Genomic DNA, 19715 nt, shown 5'->3' on the forward strand with positions numbered 1-19715 from the left:
GTAAATAGGCCGCAATAAAATTCAAATATGCTGTTCACAGAAAATAACCCTGAGAACACAATTCCTGGAGACTCCTACTGGGTTCTACTTGGAACGATGAAAAGAAATGTGGACAGATTTCTTAGAAATGGTTCATTCACCTGTAGCTCTGCCTACTCTCGTGAAAACGCACCTTGAAGCACAGAACGTTTCTTAAAGTCATTGAACAGTGTCAAGGTCTTGTGATACAAAAAAATACAACATTTTGAGTAATTTCAAGAAAAAGTTGAGCACAGTAATGAGGAAAATGACAAGAGCAAAGAAACAGAAACAATGTAAATGTACAATTTGACCTTGAAATGTAAAGCTGTGTGGTGTGTTCTTGTGTACTCATGTATCTTTGCATTGTTGTACAGTCATGAGCGTAAAGCAATGAAAACTCGATGACAGCTTAGAAATGAGACATTATCAGGCAGGATTCTGGCTTTCACCTTTCCTGTACTACTGACTTGTCTTGTGACTGGACACAAAGAACAATGGAGTAAGGAGGTGAGTAGAGGAAGGAGGGAGGAAAGAGGAGGGAACGAGCAGGTCGTGGAGTATGTAAGGTCAGCAGAGTCAGGTTTCCTGGTTGAGCTGAAATCTGCTCTATAACCATTAACTCTAGTGACTCAGGCGTCCAGTTTGCTCCCACTGTTAACCACAGAGGTTGCCAAAGAGGTCACAAAGGTCCATTCTCAGGGCCCAGCCAATCTCAATAATGCTATTTTTTTCTTTCTTCCTTTCTTTCTTTCTCGTACTGAAATGTTATCATTGTCCAGGCAGAGGTTGTTGTCGAGTCTTTGGAGTGGAAGCCACTTCCACTTCAATAGTCTGTGTGTTTATGCAAGTGTTCACACACTGAAGTGGTTAGGGGTGTAGTATTTTTAAGGTAAGCTAGAGTTGTAAGAGGATATATAGTCCTGCAGAAAGAATGAGATGGTGGTATTTTCACTGATTTATAGCACGGTAGGAGGTTGGAAGGTTTTTCTGGTGATCAACAGAGGAAGAGAAGAAGGATCCACCTGTGCTCAGCTAGCGGATGAAGTTAAAACATGCACGGTTACTTTAAAGGGATAGTTCACATTCTGTCATTGTTTGCTTACCTTCATGGCATTTCATACTGTAATTTTTTTTTTCCTCAAATGAAACACATTAAAAGAAGGTATGCTTTTTATAGCTCTGTAAAAGATATTCTGTTAAATGTACATATATGATGCATCACAGAAACTACTGGGAATGTCATTTTAGTGTTTTATCATTTGTAGTTGTTATTTACTGTTAACTGATTTTTTTTAATGATGATATTCTTAAGTTTATGGCATAATAAAAAGAGGGACAAGTTGTTAGTTTCTTTTTTTATTCCTTTCAGAGCCTGCATTTCAATTTACAGTACACAAAAGCAAATACACTAAATGTTAGCCTAACTTCTTCTGAAACACGCTATTGGCTAAATCTGTTTCTCTTAAGTAAACCCACTCAGTCTTCATTTTTAAAGAGCTTTCATCAGATTTAGCATCTGTCTATTTTCTCCTGCTCTTAATTGTGGCGTCTCATTGTATTTATCCCATAATTACAACTGAGCAAAGGTTCCAAAACCCATCACGGCGCTAACAAAGATTTATTCTCATTCCTGCAAACAACTGTAATTACAATATTGCCATTCAAGCAGAGTTAGGATATTGAAAATGCATGTATGTAATCCTGCATAATTAAAACTCACAAGAAAACAGCAGAGCAGCTGAATGAACGTGTGGCCTGACCCGCTGAACCCTTTGCAGTGGTCAGTTGCAGTACAAGTGCGCAGTAAGTCAAGGACTGTCGGCTGTCCTCAAACAGAAGACTTGACTTGGGTACAGCCGTGTCATTTTGTGATGCTTGGCTTCATGCCTCAAGCCGGCAGCTGCCATAAATAAACAGTGTTGAGAGCCACTGGCTTACACCCAACCACGTCTACACTGGAGAGGAACAGAAAGACTACTAGACAGACTATGATTCTGGAGGCATTGACCCTCTCCTTAACCCCATTCACCTAAGTTAACCAAAATGGCTAAAAAAAACTAACAAAAACATATACATAAGGATATTCTTATCCACCGTAGACCATCACCATGTTTACAAATCTACTGCAAATTTGAAATGTTTGAAAAGACAATGTCTTGTTTTACATTCTCATTCATCATAAAGAGGAACACATTTTCTTTGTTTAAACTGTCTTGGACGCTATCTCAGTCTCCAACACCCTTATTCAATCTATAATTGGCTCACTCATTGAGAGAGACACACCCAGACCAGGCACAAACATGCTTTTCAACAGAGAGGGATCTTCATACAGGAAAACTCAAAAGAAAAGTAATATTTGTGTGTTTTAATTTTGAATATGTAGTCTGTATTGGATATGATGCAATATACAAAGACCACGTACCACGTACCATGACAAAAGGTCAGGAAACTGCAAAAGCTTACAGCACAACCAGTGTTATCTGATTCAAGAACAAATCACTCTAATGATTAGATTCTTCTCAGTGATTTTAAAACATAACCCAAGTAGTCTGATTCCTGAACGAATGACTCTTTTTTTTTAAAAGAAATATTGCCAGCTTAAATCAATCTGATGATTCTATGACTGAACAGCATTACTGAACTGAAGTAACATCTGATTGAATGAATGAATTAGCAGTTATTTGTATTTTCAGGGATGTCTGCATTGAAATAATCTCAAACAGTTTTTGTGTTAGCATGATTACTCACACAGCAAGCAGTTTCGGCACAGATCCAGCCCGAATGGATTTCATGCGTGCCTGATGTGGGCCGGAACTGGGCCAACACTATGTTGCTGTCTGGGTACGTATTGCCCCTTTAACAACATGTTGGTAAATATGCAGCTGTAAAGTATATATTTACACCACTGTTTAAAAGTTTGGACTAAGTAAGATTTATTCAGCATACTCTAAATGCAACATATTCTGTAGAAATACTATGTTTCTCATATCATCTTATCACCAAAGCTTTATATGTTATATACATTATTTACAAACACCCAAACATATATTTTTGCACATTAACACATACACACAGGGATCAAATGTAATCTGAATACATCCACTTAATAGGTCAAGCAAAGCGGAAAACAGATGGAGAAAGGATGAAGAGGTAAACAGCTCTTGTGTGTGTTGCACAATACAGAAAAATTAATCAATAAATAAATACAACACTGTGGGACTGTGGGAGAAACCATTGCTTTATTAGTTCTGTCCATTGTTCCAAAGAGTGCAGTGTGTCTTGTTACTCCATCTGAGTATCTGAGACTAAGATAAAAATAAAATAAAAAAAGATACACCAAAAGGAATATTTTGTAATGCATTGGAGATGTACAATTTCGTTTTACAAAAATGTTTTTGTTCCTTTTTGTCATTTATATTTGAAAAATGATTACAGAATATTTGTAAACATTGAAATAACAGAAATGACCGCAAACTATGAGAGCATAGCAATCCATGCAGGCTTATACAGAAACAATTTAATATTTCTTAACTGTGAAGCTAATAAAAAAGGAGTATGGCATATGTTTTCAGTGAGTGTTATTAGTGGTTATGTGGTGACGTGCATGTGCTCTTTTAGCATAGATGTGTTTATAAGGACATTAAGTGATGAATGCAGTCTAGAAGTTTTCAAACTGACAATCAAAGTCTGTCATTCGGCACAAGATATACTTCCACTGCCGATCCCTGCAAAGCATGAAAAAAACAGAAAAGGGAAACCATCTTTAGCCATTAACAGCGAAAAAATTGATGACCTAAATGCATTAGAAGCACAACCTCTGGATGAGGAAGTATTCATACAGACCTCAGTACACCACTGAAAGTAGTTTGAGCCCCCCTTATGAAGTAGCCGTAACTGGGGACTACCATCTCCCCCTCTTCTTTGTGGTACTCTGGAACATCATTCGTCTTCCTGTGCATAATTCAAGAAAATGCAATCAAAGGAAAGGTTATAAATTATGTGACAAAACATCCTATTATAGAATTGTAATCTAATTATCAGAGGACAGATAATCCTAATATTTGTGAATAACTCGGGATGTATAGAGGTTGTTAAGTAACTGTATGAATATATTAGATCACCATCTGTTATTCCAGGACTCACCAGCAGGAATATGGGCACCTGCGGGCATATCGACAGCAGTAGAATTGCCATTCTCGATCCAGAACTGCTTCAAAATACTTACTTTGCACACCAGCAACAAGCCCATTGTTAGTGCAAACTGAAGACCTGTAGACAGTATACATATGACTTTTATTTGGAGCAAGGAGGCTAAACAAAAGACATTTGTTATTTGAACAAACAAATATTTTTGGTGTATGAATGTGATGAATATGAACCCATCAAAATAAAGCATTGGGATATTGTATTCTGATGTCTCACACCTGGCATGTGGTTCTGTGAAGTGTGGCTAGCTTTAGCTATTGACTTTTTATTGTGTGCATCTTCCTGTTTATACTGAAGGGCTGACTAAAACAGCAAGAGGAACGTTTGCCTGACAAACATGCATGAACACAGCATTCACTCTTTCCTTTTTGTCTGGCACCATTAGTTCCATTTTGCCACAGAGTTTCAAATGAACCTTTTGGACTTTTCACAAGTTGAATACAGGTTGTGCAGATATTCAGAAAAACAGCGCAATTGTGAGTGAGAAATGAACAGCATAGTGCTATTATAAGTGCTACTGAACAGCAGTTAAATAAAAAAGAAATTCACATTGAGTAACTTAGATTTTAGACACAATGTTGCCAGTTATTTTACATGTTTTTGCTTTTCTAATGAATATAGTTTCAAGAAAACCCACAGTAATCCTCAAGCAACAGATAGTAAGTAGGGTTTTGTTTTTTTAGTTTGAACCATTTTTTTATGAATCAGTTGAGTGAATGATTCAGTGACTCATTCATATAGACAATTGATTACTTTAATTACAGAAAGCATTATAATTGTTAAACAAAAAGATTATGAAGTGAATGAATGGTTCAATGTGAAGTAAATGTAAATTCAATAACTCACTCCTAAAGAAAGTTCAGTTGTTTGATTCCAGAATAAATCAGCTTTGGTCAATAAATTGATTGAGGGAATGTTTCATTGACTTTTTCATTAAGACAATTCACTTGTTTTGTGCCTAAATGAATCAGCAATTTTGAACAAATCGGATGAGTAACATCTTTCAATGAATCACTCATGGTGAAACCATGTAACCTAAAGGAATGTAAGGAGTGATAAAGTGTAAATCCCGTTGGGATCCTGTATCAAGACTCTTGGTATGCCGCTCGTTCAATCAGATGTAAGAACTGAAACTAATTGTCATATGCATCACCCACAATAGTTTTAGAATATTTAACCCATGTAATTAAACTTCTGCAGATATGATAAACTTTGACCATAAGATATTCATGTTTGTTAAAGAAGTTGTGCAAAAGACATTTTTACATTTCATTGCAATAATTCTAAAGTGCTTAAACCAGTCAGTCATTTTAAGCAGAGAAGGTGTTTTATTGTAAGTTTTTTAAGCCAGCAAATGTCACCTCTGAAGTGACTGTGAGATCGGGAGTAGTTTTTATGGTTTTCTGTAAATACAGGTTTATTTAGCATTTCTGGTGGTGTATGGCCCATACAGTCTGTTGTCATCACAACAGACAGACAATCACTAGTTCTACACTGCTTCCCAGCCACCACAAGTACCAGACTTTCCTCAGAGCAACACTAACACTATGGGTAACTATTCCACCAATATATATATACATATATATACATACATACAACGAAAATACATTTAGGATTTTAGGAAAATGCTATTTAAAAAAAAAAAAACATATATAAATAGATTTACAGTGCACTCAAAAAAAATGATTTTTCACTTTTGTTCACTTTACCTGAAGAATTCATGTTGAATTAATGCCATTTTGGCTATTTTTCATTTCAACATGATTGTGTCATGTTAAACTGACTTAAAACTGTCACTCGTTGGTTTAACATAAAGTTTTCATTTTGAAAGAACATGTTTCAATCAAGTACCTCAAAATAAGTTTTACACTTCCCATCATGCTTTGCACAGGACTGGATATGGGGAGAGAAAATGTTGAAATAAAGCGTCATTTTATGCAGTTTTTAGTAAAATGTGATAATAAGAAGACTTTTTCATGTCTAATGCTCTATTATGTGGGCATTTTAAAAGACTTTATATTGGTGTATTTTGTGCGAGTTACCATTGTGGTGAAGTGTGGAGCTTGTGGTTGGGTTGAGGACCTGGTTAAAAGAAAGTCTAAAATACTTAATTAAAAAAAGCAACTTTAATAAGAGTGCTAGTGCATGGTGTACACATAATAACATCCTTAAACTGTAAACATCTAACATCATGTGTAAAGAACTTGCATGGACAGTGGTTCTACATGACGTGCTTATTAAACTTATTAAACTCAACTAAAAGTATACATATCCTTATAACTTGATTTATTCATGTCCAAATAAAATGGTACAAACATGTGGAACCACTGTCCATGAAAGAATCATGTTCAGCCAAAGAGAAATTTTTTTTTTAGTGTGGAAAATCTATTTAAAAATGGGGTAACAATTTTTGGGACCAATACTCACTATATACTGGTTGCTTATTAGCATGCATGTTTCTAGCATATTGGCTAGATTGTCTATTGGCTATATTTATCTGTGTTAAGAATGCATTTTTGAGCATTCACAAATTGTGAAACCAAAATATGAGCACAAGAATGCATAAATGATTTCTTAATCGTAAGTTCCCAGCATGCAGTAAGTCTGTCAGACAGTATTCCCTTACAAAGGTCTAGCAGTGCGCAGCAGACAGGGCTTGAGGTCACTGGCGCTGGCTATAAGGAAATCTCACAAAGTGGGCAGTAGATCAGGGAAAACTATACTGAATCCAATTAACCTACTGGAAAAACTCCCCCAATGCTGTTGGAGAGGGTGGAGAAAACTTGATGGAACACTGAAAGGCCCTTGGCGCTGTTGCTTATGCCCCCAGAGACTGATCACACCAACCAGACTTTTCCTGTTCTAACAAGCTGGAGAACTGGTCAAATAAGGTCACTTTTGTCATGAGAATCACACAAACTGTAAGTCATCTTAAGAGTCTTACATAAAGATGTCTTTCTAGCCATGATATGAAGAGCTTGAGCCAAAATCGCATAGTTACAGTTACATTTGTGGTGTTACAACACACATCACATCATTAGAAAAAGGAGGAAGGAAAGAAGGCAATCATCTCACATCAAGGCAGTACGGTTATTGTAGAGGGGAAAATCATGAGAGGGTTATGAATCATTTTTCATGTCGGACCATTCTGGGCAAACATTCACGTTCCTGTGGATAACTGGAGTCTAAAAGCAGGAAAGACTATTTCATTGTCCAACACAAAAGTTAGTTTAAAATGAATAGCTCTTTTCATAATAATGTTCCAAAGCAGCGTTACAAAAAAACGAAAAAATAATAAAAAACGATTCGGATTCGATTCGCCTTAGAATCACTGAGTGATCATGTCAAAGGTGACCGTGACAAAGAAAGCAGTGTAATGTTTAAACCAGTGCACAATATGCTTTTGCTTATTGTATTATACCTTCAGTTTGAACTTTATGTTTTTACATCAAGGCAGCAGCAACTGATTATCAAAATATCCATTAACAGAGTGTCCTGGCACTGCAGCACTGTGAATGAGCTTGTTATTCCAGGACAAGTTTCATCCTGAATGTGTTCAAAACAACAATGCTCAGTGCAGTTCAAGCAAGTCTCAGAAGCCTTTAATTGGTCAGATTTCAGTCTGAGAAATAGCAAAGGTGAGAGAATAGTGCACGCAATCATTTCATTCATTTAGTTGGCATCGACACTCAGAGCTGAATAAGAGACTGTGGTGTAATTGTTATGTTTTCAGTATCCTCAATATTATTTTAGTATAAATTTGACTGACTCTTTCATTGTGCAGTCCTGTTTATACAACACAACACTGCAATTTCTGTTCATCATCACAATCAGTTTTAATAATGCCTGGGTTCTGTGCACAGAATAATTGAGTCTCATTTAAGTTCAGTTACGATTATGAATTTAAATGACACATAACCATTCAATTTCACATGTAGAAACGGAATGCTTCTGTGTTTGGTAGTGCATATCGTTCACAATAAGACCATTATGCAGGCTATACACAACACTAAACAAACAAAGTTTTAAATTTACTCATTCAAAAAACAAATAATACAATAAAAAAAAAACAATAAAAATATGATTTTAACAGTTTAATTATTTATATTTATTTATATTTACTTTAACATTTGGTTGATATTTTAAGGTATGTTGTTGTGTCTATCAGTGAACTAAATTGACTCTTGCACTTTTTGGAAGTCCTTCAAAAACTAATTCTTTAAATTTGTTTCCTCAGTTGTATTTACTTTTTATTAAAAAATCTTCCCTTCACTGGAGATGCAGTTAGAAGATGCTGGTAGCATGATTTCGCTTCGGAAATGTGGAGTTGTGGAGATCAGAGAATTCTTAACAAATCTTTAACCAAGAATTGAGAACCAGTTCAAAATATTGATAAAAATGATAAGAAGCTAAGTGGGTCATTCATCTCCACTCCTTCTGAAAGGCAAGACAGGTACAAGCTACAGAAATATACAAAAGTACACAAGTTTTGGACAGAAATTATTTCACAGGTAGGTAAGACTGATCATCATATAGCACTCACGTTATTATAATGTATACTAGCCTTAAATGAAACTAGAGAGACAATTTTTAAATTGTAAATAGCAGATATAAAAGTTATTTTTCAGTATCTCCCACTGGATTGACTGGCTGGTGGCCATCAGAGGGTGGACCATTCCTGGTTTTGAACACCATTATTAAACTAAGGTGACTCATCATTGTTGGACTGACTAAAAGAACATATTTTGCAACACTCTTTAAGTGATCTGTATATATATATATATTATGCACTATATTTTTTTAACAATGCATAGTCAATATAACATATAACACAACTTTAATTTGAATTGTCATAGTGCTGTTCTTAATAGCATGTTACAGAACTAGAGTGATTCACAAATGTGCAATCAAACATGTCTGAGGATCTATTCTGTGGCTTGTGGCTGAGAACAGCTGAGACCTGAGGCAAGGATTAAATGACACTTCTGCCCAAACATCTGCTTGTGTTTCTCCAGTCCTATTTAAAAAACGTTCATTGTTTTCCTCTTGACAAACAAATTATCATGATGTTGTCAAAGCAAGCAGGCAACTCTGAAAGCTAGCATTAGGGCTTTCAGTAAACATTCACATCTGAGTCTAATCATACAGGCAGGAGAGCTCTCCATTTTAGTTAGTCTAAACCAAGCGTACAAACACCAAACCTTTTTTTTTAGGAATGGTCAGCAGAAAAGAATAAAATAAAAAAATTGCAACACAAGGGATGTCTGTGTAACATCAAAAATGATTTCCAAATATCTGTATAAAAAGTTGACTTTCCTTATCTAAATAATCTTAAAATTCATATATGTGTATTCACTGGTGAACTGAAACCGTGCAAAGTTATACAATAAAAATGTATTAATTAAAAATGACAAAAAATATTCTGGTTGTTTCCATCTAAATTTTCTATGTACTCCATATATTGTATATATTATAATATTGATTGATCAGGGTGTCATTTTATGTTTTTTTCTGCTACAAATTTTCTGCAATGCAAAGATATCAGCATCACATTTGTGATGTTGATTGTTGTGTTGTATCAAACACTATTTCCAAATAACTGTCCAAAAATGATAAATTCCTTATCTTTCATTCATTTATGTGTATTGGCTACTGAAAAGTCCTAAAATAGTGATTATAAAAACATGCATTCTTGCAATGTTTGGCAAACATAAGAAAAAAATTCTGTATTGGATTGGATAAATTGGATAATCTCTATGTATCTCTATGTAACACTTTTCATAAAATGACATTGACTGGAACATTGGAGTGTCATTTCATGGTCCTTTTAACTTCAGTGAATGTTTTCATATAAAACACACTCACAAATGTGTTTTGCATTATAGCGAGACGTATAAAAAAGGCATATACCTCTATGAACCTGCACACTGTTACCCGTATACATACAGACATACCATTCCAACCCGGCTCTGTTGATATCATCCCACCAGCATTCATTGGGCTCTCCCCAGTCATAGGGAGTCTTCTGGCACTCAAAGTTCCACAGGCGGTCCGAGCCTTCCTTCTCACTGAAATAACTCCTTATTGCCACTAAGACCTCACCATGGGGACACTGGAAGTTGAAGCCCTGGCGCCAGGTATTCACCCACTCCTCACCGGTTTCATACATGTAGCCGTGCTGAGCGCTGGCTGTGGAGAAAACCATCAGCAGGCACAGAGCCTGCAGAACATGTGCTGAGCTCATCCTGAAGTCAAATTCTGTGGAACTTCTCAATGCTTCCTCCGTCTTAAAGGCTCCCTGGGATGTGCTCTCCAGATGTTCTTTGTCCGGATCCAGGGGTGATAATTTTCACCATAACCAGATGGTTACGGTCAGGGATTGGACTTTTTTGTATTGTTAAGGAGAATGTTTCTAGCCTCCTCCCAGATTGTGCTGTAGACCATGTGTTTTTTTTAAAGAGAAATCTCACTTTAAGGCCAAAAATTTATGTAAACAGAATAAATATATTTCCAGTCTATCATTCATTTTGTTAAACAATGTGACGGAATGAGGAGCTTTCACAGGAAATAACATTTGGAGTGAGAAAATGAGCTATTTTTCAAAAAAAAAAAGTGAAATGTGGTTTGCAACATTAGCTCATAATCATAGGGGAACCACTTTAAGTGTTATATACTGTAGCACCTATGTTTAAAGGAGCTATAATGGTGCTATGTAGAGCCATAAGAGTAACCCCATTCTCCTTCTTAGATTTTAGATGTGTTACTCCACTCTCGTATGTTTGCCATGAATGGGAATTTACTGCGATGGAAAAAGCTGAATCTCTTTTGAATCACGTTCATGCTTTTCTGAAGTCAAAAGTCTTGTGTGAGACCCCTGGAATATTTCCTTATAGGGGGGCCTTGGGGGCTAGAAGGTTGAGAACTACATTTTCTTCAGGAAATACGTTGTATTTTAATGTTGTTTTAATCCTTTCCCCAAACTAAATTAAGAGACTAAGAGATTAGAAAACATTAAAAAAAAAATATTATACAGGGACTTAACAGGTTCTTCATATGGCAGTGGTGCTATATAGCTTCTTAACCACCTCAAAGAATGTCACGCTGTCTAGTCTCTGTTTCCCTGGGTGTCCACTAGTGGGCTCACTTCCCCTTAGGCACTAGAATTCCTCTAGTCTTGTCCTGTCATCACAGTAATTGCACTCCTGTTAATTGCACCATGTGCAGTAACTTTATTGTCATCAGCCTCCCTATAAATTCCAGTCTTTTCCTGTTGTTTGTATGGAGTCCTTACCCTTCATGTATCCAGCCTTCTCGTTCCCCGAGATTCTTCCCAGTCTGCTCATCCTCAGAGTCCTCTCGTTTCCAGAGTTCCCTTTCCTGTCCCTTTCCTATGTTTGTTTGTTTTGGACTGTCTTTTGGTTTTGACCTTGGCTTGTGTTTTTGGATTACGATTTGGATTACCCCTCATTAAAGACCAAATCTGCAATTGGATCTCTCTCTCTCCCTGTCTCTCTCTGGGTACACGATCATCACAGAAGGACTCCATCATTGATATCCAGCGGTATGTCTGTTCATATTTCCTCCCCAGTCACCGAGTGGGAGAAGAATGGTTTCGAGGATACCCGCCTGGTCATGTGTCGGGGGACCAGGGGAGGTCGCTCAGGAGTGAGTGGTCGAGAGGAGATCCGGCATCACTCTCCACTATGGACCCCCGTCGACCCTGAGTTCAGAAGGAATGGATGGGAGCTGCCGTCTCACCATTGTGGATGGAGAGGAGAGAGGAGGCGCAAGTCTGCTGAGCCAGCGCCGCTGCAAAAGATGGCCGCCAGCCCAGTGCAGCCGCACAAGATGGCCGTCAGCCCAGCGCCGCTGCGCAGAATGGCCGCCAACCCAGCACCACGAGGCAAGATGGAAGCCAGCCCAACACCACAGTACAAGATGGCCGCCAGCTCAGTGCCACGAGGCAAGATGGACGCCAGCCCAGTGCCACAGCACAAGATGGCCGCCAGCCCAGAGCCACTGCGCAGAATGGCCGCTAGCTCAGCGCCAACACCCAAGATGGCCGCTGAGACATTTTTGGATTATTTCTCCATGCTATCCAAAATCCTAGAGATTCCCAGGAGTGTTAACGTCACGTCTGCTGAGTCAGCGCCACAGTACAAGATGGCCACCAACCCAGCGCCACTGCACAAGATGGCCGCCAGCCTGGAGCCACTGCAGAGGATGGCAGTTACAGTGGGCTTTCCTGAGTTGAGTCTGGTTCCTATTGACCCTCCAGAGTTTAGTCAGGCTCCCGTTAACCCTTCAGAGATGAGTCAGATTCCTTACAGAGTCAGACTCCTTCCAAGTGACAGTTGACCTTCCAGAGTCAGGACTAGTCACCATTGACCTTCCAGAGTCAGGGCTAGTTACCGTGGACTTTCCAGAGTCAGGGCTAGTTACCGTGGACTTCCCAGAGTCAAGGCTAGTCACCGTTGACCTTCCAGAGTTAAGTCAAGTCACTGGTGATCTTCAAGGACAGAGTCAAGTCACCGGTGATCTTCAAGAATAGAGTCCAGTCACCGGTGATCTTCAAGGACTGAGTCAAGTCACTGAGGTTCTTCATGGGAGAATTCAAGTCACCAGTTATCTTCATGAACAAAGGCAAGTCACCATTGATCTTCATGAACAAGGAAACACCACGGGAGTACCAGAGTCTCGTAATTTCTCTGTGGATCTACCAGAGCCACTCCACGTCTCTGATGAACAACCAGAGCCTCCCCATGTTTATGCTGAACTATCAGAGCCTCTCCACGTCTCTGGTGAACTACCAGAGTCTCTCCACGTATCTGATGATCTACTAGAGTCTCTCCTTGCTTCTGCGGAACTTCCAGAGCCTTGTCACGAGCACCCGACTGATCCTGCTGTGGCCACGGAGGCTACCCTTAACTTGTTCATGTTTTTTGTTTAAGACTTGCCCAATCAGACTTATCCTCCTGTTTTTTCGGCCACATGGAGGTGGTGGTCTTCTGCTCCGCCCCGGGGGGTTTCTGGTTCAGCCGCACGGATGTGGTGGTCTTCTGGTCCGCCCTGGGGGGCATCTGGTTCGGCCGCATGGATGTGGTGGTCTTCTGCTCCGCCCTGGGGGGCGCTTGTTTCGGACGCACGGATGTGGTTGTCTTCTGCTCCGCCCTGGGGGGCATCTGGTTCGGCCACACGGATGTGGTGGTCTTCTGCTCCGCCCTGGGGGGGGCGTCTGGTTCAGCCGCACAGATGTGGTGGTCTTCTGCTCTGCCCTGGTGTGCGTCACATTATGTCCTTCTTGGACTTGTTTTTGTGATGTCCTTCTTGGACGTGTTTTTGTGTTTTTTTTCTTCTGTCTGTTTTCCTCCTATGGACCTGGCCCTCCATCCCTCCCCCTGATCCTCCGCCGGTCCACCTCCCTCCTGGGTTTCTTGTCTGTGTCCTTCTTTCTGTTTCCCTCTAAGGACCTGGCCCTCCGTCCCTCCCCCTGATCCTCCGCCGGTCCACCACCTTCCTGGACTCCTTGTTTTGTGTTGCACTTCTCTTGTCTCTGTTTTACCATTGTCCCTGGTCCTCTTGTCTCTGTTTTCCCCATTTTACCTGGCCCTCCGTCCCTCCCCCTGGTCCTCCGCCACTCCACCTCCCTCCTGGTCTCTTTGTGTTTTTGGTTTTCCCTTGGGTTCGGGTGGAGCATCTGGCGGCTGCTCCGTGGAGGAGGGGGTAATGTCACGCTGTCTAGTCTCTGATTCCCTGGGTGTCCACTAGTGGGCTCACTTCCCCTTAGGCACTTCACCGTAGGCACTAGAATTCCTCTAGTCTTGTCCTGTCATCACAATAATTGCACTCCTGTTAATTGCACCAGGTGCAGTCACTTTATTATCATTAGCCTCCCTATAAATTTCATTCTTTTCCTGTTGTTTGTATGGAGTCCTTACCCTTCATGTATCCAGCCTTCTCGTTCCCCGAGATTCTTCCCAGTCTGCTTGTCCTCCGAGTCCTCTCATTTCCCGAGTTCCCTTTCCTGTCCCTTTCCTTTGTACGTTTTTTTGGACTGTCTTTTGGTTTTGACCTTGGCTTGTGTTTTTGGATTACGATTTGGATTACCCCTCATTAAAGACATCTGCAATTGGATCTCTCTCTCTCCCTGTGTCTCTCTGGGTACACGATCATCACAAAGAACCACTAAAGAAACTTCAAGTGTGTGTTTGTGTACACTGTAAATATGTGAATATATGGCTAGGTGTTAACTCAAATATTTCTAGGTGATCTGAATCTTAAGCATTACTTTCATTAGTGAGTTCCAACCAATATTTTTCAGATTAATATGTGTTCATGCTAAAGTTAACCCAAAAATTTAATTTCGCTAAAAAAAAAATCAGACCATCCAAGATGTAAATGTGTTTAATTCCTCATCGGAATAGATTTCGAGAAATTTTGACATAGACATTTAGTAATAAAATAATTTGTTCTCAATAGCTTTTGTGAGTCTTTACTTTACATGAGCTATAATATAAACATCCACACCATGTAGACTTGCTATATAGTATACATCGGTTCAGCAGTTCTTTGAGGTGGTTGAGGTGCTATATAGCACTGCTACCATAAAGAAACTGTTAAGCCCAGTATGGTTCTTCAGCAGTCCTTGAGTGGTTCTTTGGGGTGGTTAAGATATAGCACCACTGCCACTACAAAGAAAATGTTAAGAAAATGTTCTCTAATGCTCTCTTAGTTTACTTGGGGAAAGAATAAAAAACAGCAACATTAAAATACAGTGTATTTCCTGAAGACAACATAGTTCTCGACCTCTTTGCCCTTAAAGGTTTATTTAACTGAGAAATTAAAATTAGCCCATAAATTACTCACCCTCAAGTCTTCGTAGGTGTACATGACTTTCTTCTTTCAGACAAATCCAATCAGAGTTCTATACAAAAATGTCTTTGATCTTTCAAGCTGTTTAATGGCACTCAGCAAGTGTTGCAGTGCATAAGTCCAAAAGAAGTGAAATAAAAAGCACCAAAACATGCAAATTCCACACAGAAAGGTCTCATGACCTCAGTGCCCTAAGCCACTGTACCACCCACAAGGATATCTCTGACCTCTTGTGGAGCTATTTCTACCTCATTTAACCATTTGATATACAGGTCCTTCTCAGAAAATTAGCATATTGTGATAAAGTTCATTATTTTACATAATGTAATGCTAAAAATTTAACTTTCATATATTTTAGATTCATTGCACACCAACTGAAATATTTCAGGTCTTTTATTGTTTTAATACTGATGATTTTGGCATACAGCTCATGAAAACCCAAAATGCCTGTCTCAAAAAATTAGCATATTTAATCCGACCAATAAAAGAAAAGTGTTTTTAATACAAAAAAAGTCAACCTTCAAAGAATTTTGTTCAGTTATGCACTCAATACTTGGTCGGGAATCCTTTTGCAGAAATGACTGCTTCAATGCGGTGTGGCATGGAGGCAATCAGCCTGTGGCACTGCTGAGGTGTTATGGAGGCCCAGGATGCTTCGATAGCGGCCTAAAGCTCATCCAGAGTGTTGGGTCTTGCGTCTCTCAACTTTCTCTTCACAATATCCCACAGATTCTCTATGGGGTTCAGGTCAGGAGAGTTGGCAGGCCAATTGAGCACAGTAATACCATGGTCAGTAAACCATTTACCAGTGGTTTTGGCACTGTGAGCAGGTGAAATGAAAAAAATGAAATCTTCATCTTCATAAAGCTTTTCAGCAGATGGAAGCATGAAGTGCTCCAAAATCTCCTGATAGCTAGCTGCATTGACCCTACCCTTGATAAAACACAGTGGACCAACACCAGCAGCTGACATGGCACCCCAGACCATCACTGACTGTGGGTACTTGACACTGGACTTCAGGTATTTTGGCATTTCCTTCTCCCCAGTCTTCCTCCAGACTCTGGCACCTTGATTTCCGAATGACATGCAAAATTTGTCCAAAAGTCCAGTGCTGCTTCTCTGTAGCCCAGGTCAGGCGCCTCTGCCGCTGTTTCTGGTTCAAAAGTTGCTTGACCTGGGGAATGTGGCACCTGTAGCCCATTTCCTGCACACGCCTGTGCACGGATGGCTCTGGATGTTTCTACTCCAAACTCAGTCCACTGCTTCCGCAGTTCCCCCAAGGTCTGGAATCGGTTCTTCTCCACAATCTTCCTCAGGGTCCAGACACCTCTTCTCGTTGTGCAGTGTTTTTTGCCACACTTTTTCCTTCCCACAGACTTCCCACTGAGGTGCCTTGATACAGCACTCTGGGAACAGCCTATTCATTCAGAGATTTCTTTCTGTATCTTACCCTCTCGCTTGAGGGTGTCAATGATGGCCTTCTGGACAGCAGTCAGGTCGGCAGTCTTACCCATGATTGCGGTTTTGATTAATGAACCAGGCTGGGAGTTTTTAAAAGCCTCAGGAATCTTTGCAGGTGTTTAGAGTTAATTAGTTGATTCAGATGATTAGGTTAATAGCTCGTTTAGAGAACCTTTTCATGATATGCTAATTTTTTGAGATAGGAATTTTGGGTTTTCATGAGCTGTATGCCAAAATCATCAGTATTAAAACAATAAAAGACCTGAAATATTTCAGTTGGTGTGCAATGAATCTAAAATATATGAAAGTTTAATTTTTATCATTACATTATGGAAAATAATGAACTTTATCACAATATGCAAATTTTTTGAGAAAGACCTGTATTACAACATTAAACATTTTTACACACACATAAAAGTTAACCTACATTTCCCCCCAAAATATTTAATATAATGTACTCCATGAAGTTGTTTATTAAATAAAACTTGATTTTAATCAAGTCAAAAATATTATTTAGCATCTCTGAATTAACCTCAATACATTAGGCTACACCAGCCAAACTAAATGCAAGGGCTAGATCAGGCCTTAAATGCAACAATCGCAATTTTTGCGTTACCTAGCAAAAGTATGTTAATAATAAATAGCAATAACCCTTCAGAAAGAAGAGTATTGTAGTGACCTCTGGTTCACAAGTTACTCAAGGTCACTAATGTCAGAGAACTTTGTGTTATGCATGAGTCTGTACTGATTACAGCATTTTCTTCTCTTAATCAGCTGCTGGATCAGCACTTGTTTTCCAGGCCATTTCATCCTCCCCATTATAAATCCAAATGTATCACTATGTGATATTGAGTAACCATAAAACCAAATCATTTAGTATGTCAGGCCACATCAGATGCTGTAAGCCTTTGATCCCCTACAACTGTATCTCTGAGTCTAGAGACAATCTTGTAAAACACAAAAATGTATCTCTGGAGCCTCAGATAACAATCAGTGTTTAGGGCTTCTGCAGGGTTCTTCAAGTTATCATAGTGTTCTGTTTAAACATTAACTTGTCTTATCAATGATTGGATGCAAAGCAAACTTTGTACTAGCGTAGCGACTAACTTAGCAACAAAGCCATAATGTGACAAGCTGAGTCATTAAACATTTGAAGACCTAAGCCAAAGTCAAAGTCGATATATTTACATTGTACAGGAGGAAAGTTTTTTCACTGTGCAAACATGTAAGACCTCACCTAAAGCAGCCATGCAACATAAAACAGTCCAAGAGAATGGCACAAGTTATTACAACAAATATTGACAGTATAAATATACTGTTGCAATATTGCTATTTAGAAAACAATACATAGATGGTGGAAATGGGACCTGGTGCAGAGAACCAACTTTTATATTATGTTATGTTATGTTATGTTATTGATAGCCTGAATGCACTGTAAGTCGCTTTGGATAAAAGCGCCTGCTAAATGCATAAATCTTATTTTAATTTTTATTATTATATTATATTATATTATATTATATTATATTATATTATATTATATTATATTATATTATAAATATTTTTTGTAAAATAAAGATTTATGCTAATGTTCCTGAAATCCCAGTATGGAGAAGCATTTTGGCCTTTACAATTTGGACTTCTACATCATGCATGCACTGATGTTTCCACTGACAGCTGATGTAATCTCTCATCACATGCAACAGTCACTTTAAAAATAATACAACTGGTACCATACTACCTCAAAATGACTACATCACAACTACAGTGTCATCTGATATGGTCAAACATAGATATTGGTTATAACTTGAGCTAGTATTAGGAATCATTTGAGTAAAGTGAATGAAATTGTAAAGAACTTCTTGTCTGTGGGGGAATGGAAAAGCACATGCTTAATGTAAGGGCATGAGTTCAAGCCTGGCCACTTCAAAGGGAAATTTATTAACTTTAATAGTTCTTTGATGCTTCAGCACCTCTGATGTAAAGTATCATTCTAGTAACAAATAATAAGATACACTTGTTCTATGTAGGGCCTCTCAGAAAAACAAGATCCTCCGAAATAGCTCATAATCTTCTGTGTCAGGTTATTAATGCACTGATTGTTTGCAGGTATCTGCAATGTAACAAGTGTAATAATTGTATAGACTCTTATTATTATGATTATCTTTATTTGAGAAGAACATAATTTTTACAATATATTAAAGTAATATTTAATGTCTATTAAAAAAAATTCACCTCATGCATTTAGGTGACCTGCCTTTTAGCATTTTCTGTAGCATTTTTACATTCTGTTCATATTAAAATAAGATTTTTTTTTACAGTGATATGTGGAGACACCTTGTGTGCAAACATTAATATTAATAACTACTTCTCCACCGTTTGGACTATGTTTCGCTTCAAATTGGTGTTGCCGAGATTAATTCTGTCTGTCCTCATTTGGCATGGTGACTTTGATCTGTTTGGAGAAGCGCCACTCTTAAAGAGTACGAAAATAAATAACTGTACATGTTCAGAAATAGTGTGAGAGTCTAATCAAGTAGAGTTCCTGTTCAGTTTAAATGGAGCAGATCACAGTGACGTGTATTTTTAGATCGATCATTCCATAAAAAGCACCTTTATTTGGGACAGTGTGATGCAAACTTGTGAGTCTTCATTCATTGATTCTCTCCTGCTCTTTTGTCCTGTAGTTTTGATGGGCACTCATGTATTTACATTATTTTTCAATGCACAATAAGCTGAAGGTTAAATAATAATAATAATAATAATAACATACACGGAGTACAAACTCAACAATCAACATCAACCAGAATTTTTCCAGCTACACTAAAGTAAAAGACGAAAGATAGTTCTCATCTGCTTTTTATTTGGACATCACTGATGCAACACTGTTTGCCCTTGTTTATATAGGCACAAAATGTTTGTGTCAGATAGCAGACAATTCAGAAAAGTCTATTAATCATAACAGAATTTTAATAACGTGCTGCTATTGGCCTTTTGTTTTTCACAGAATCACAGCTTATCCTTCAACCACCTAGTATAAACACAAGCTCTTGCAGCACAGATGGTTTGCACAAAATGCAGTTTATAACTGATCAGGTTTTGTACAAATATGTACAAATATTTGTTGGTTTAATTTTTTATAATATTAGAATCCAGCG

The 19715-nt window shown here is 38.5% G+C and overlaps 1 protein-coding gene across 1 annotated transcript; it reads right to left on the reverse strand.

Annotated features, from left to right (window-relative positions):
• Positions 1–3238: 3238 nt before the first annotated feature.
• Positions 3239–10616, reverse strand: LOC113099388 (dermatopontin). The gene is made up of 4 exons (XM_026264383.1): positions 10182–10616; positions 4165–4290; positions 3865–3972; positions 3239–3746 (listed from the first exon to the last, which is right to left on the reverse strand). The coding sequence occupies exons 1-4, from the start codon at positions 10469–10471 to the stop codon at positions 3680–3682; spliced, it is 591 nt and encodes a 196-aa protein (XP_026120168.1). The 5' UTR covers positions 10472–10616; the 3' UTR covers positions 3239–3679.
• Between the last annotated feature and the right edge of the window lie 9099 nt (positions 10617–19715).

This window comes from Carassius auratus, chromosome 6 (genome assembly GCF_003368295.1).
Source record: "Carassius auratus strain Wakin chromosome 6, ASM336829v1, whole genome shotgun sequence".
NCBI lineage: Eukaryota > Metazoa > Chordata > Actinopteri > Cypriniformes > Cyprinidae > Carassius > Carassius auratus.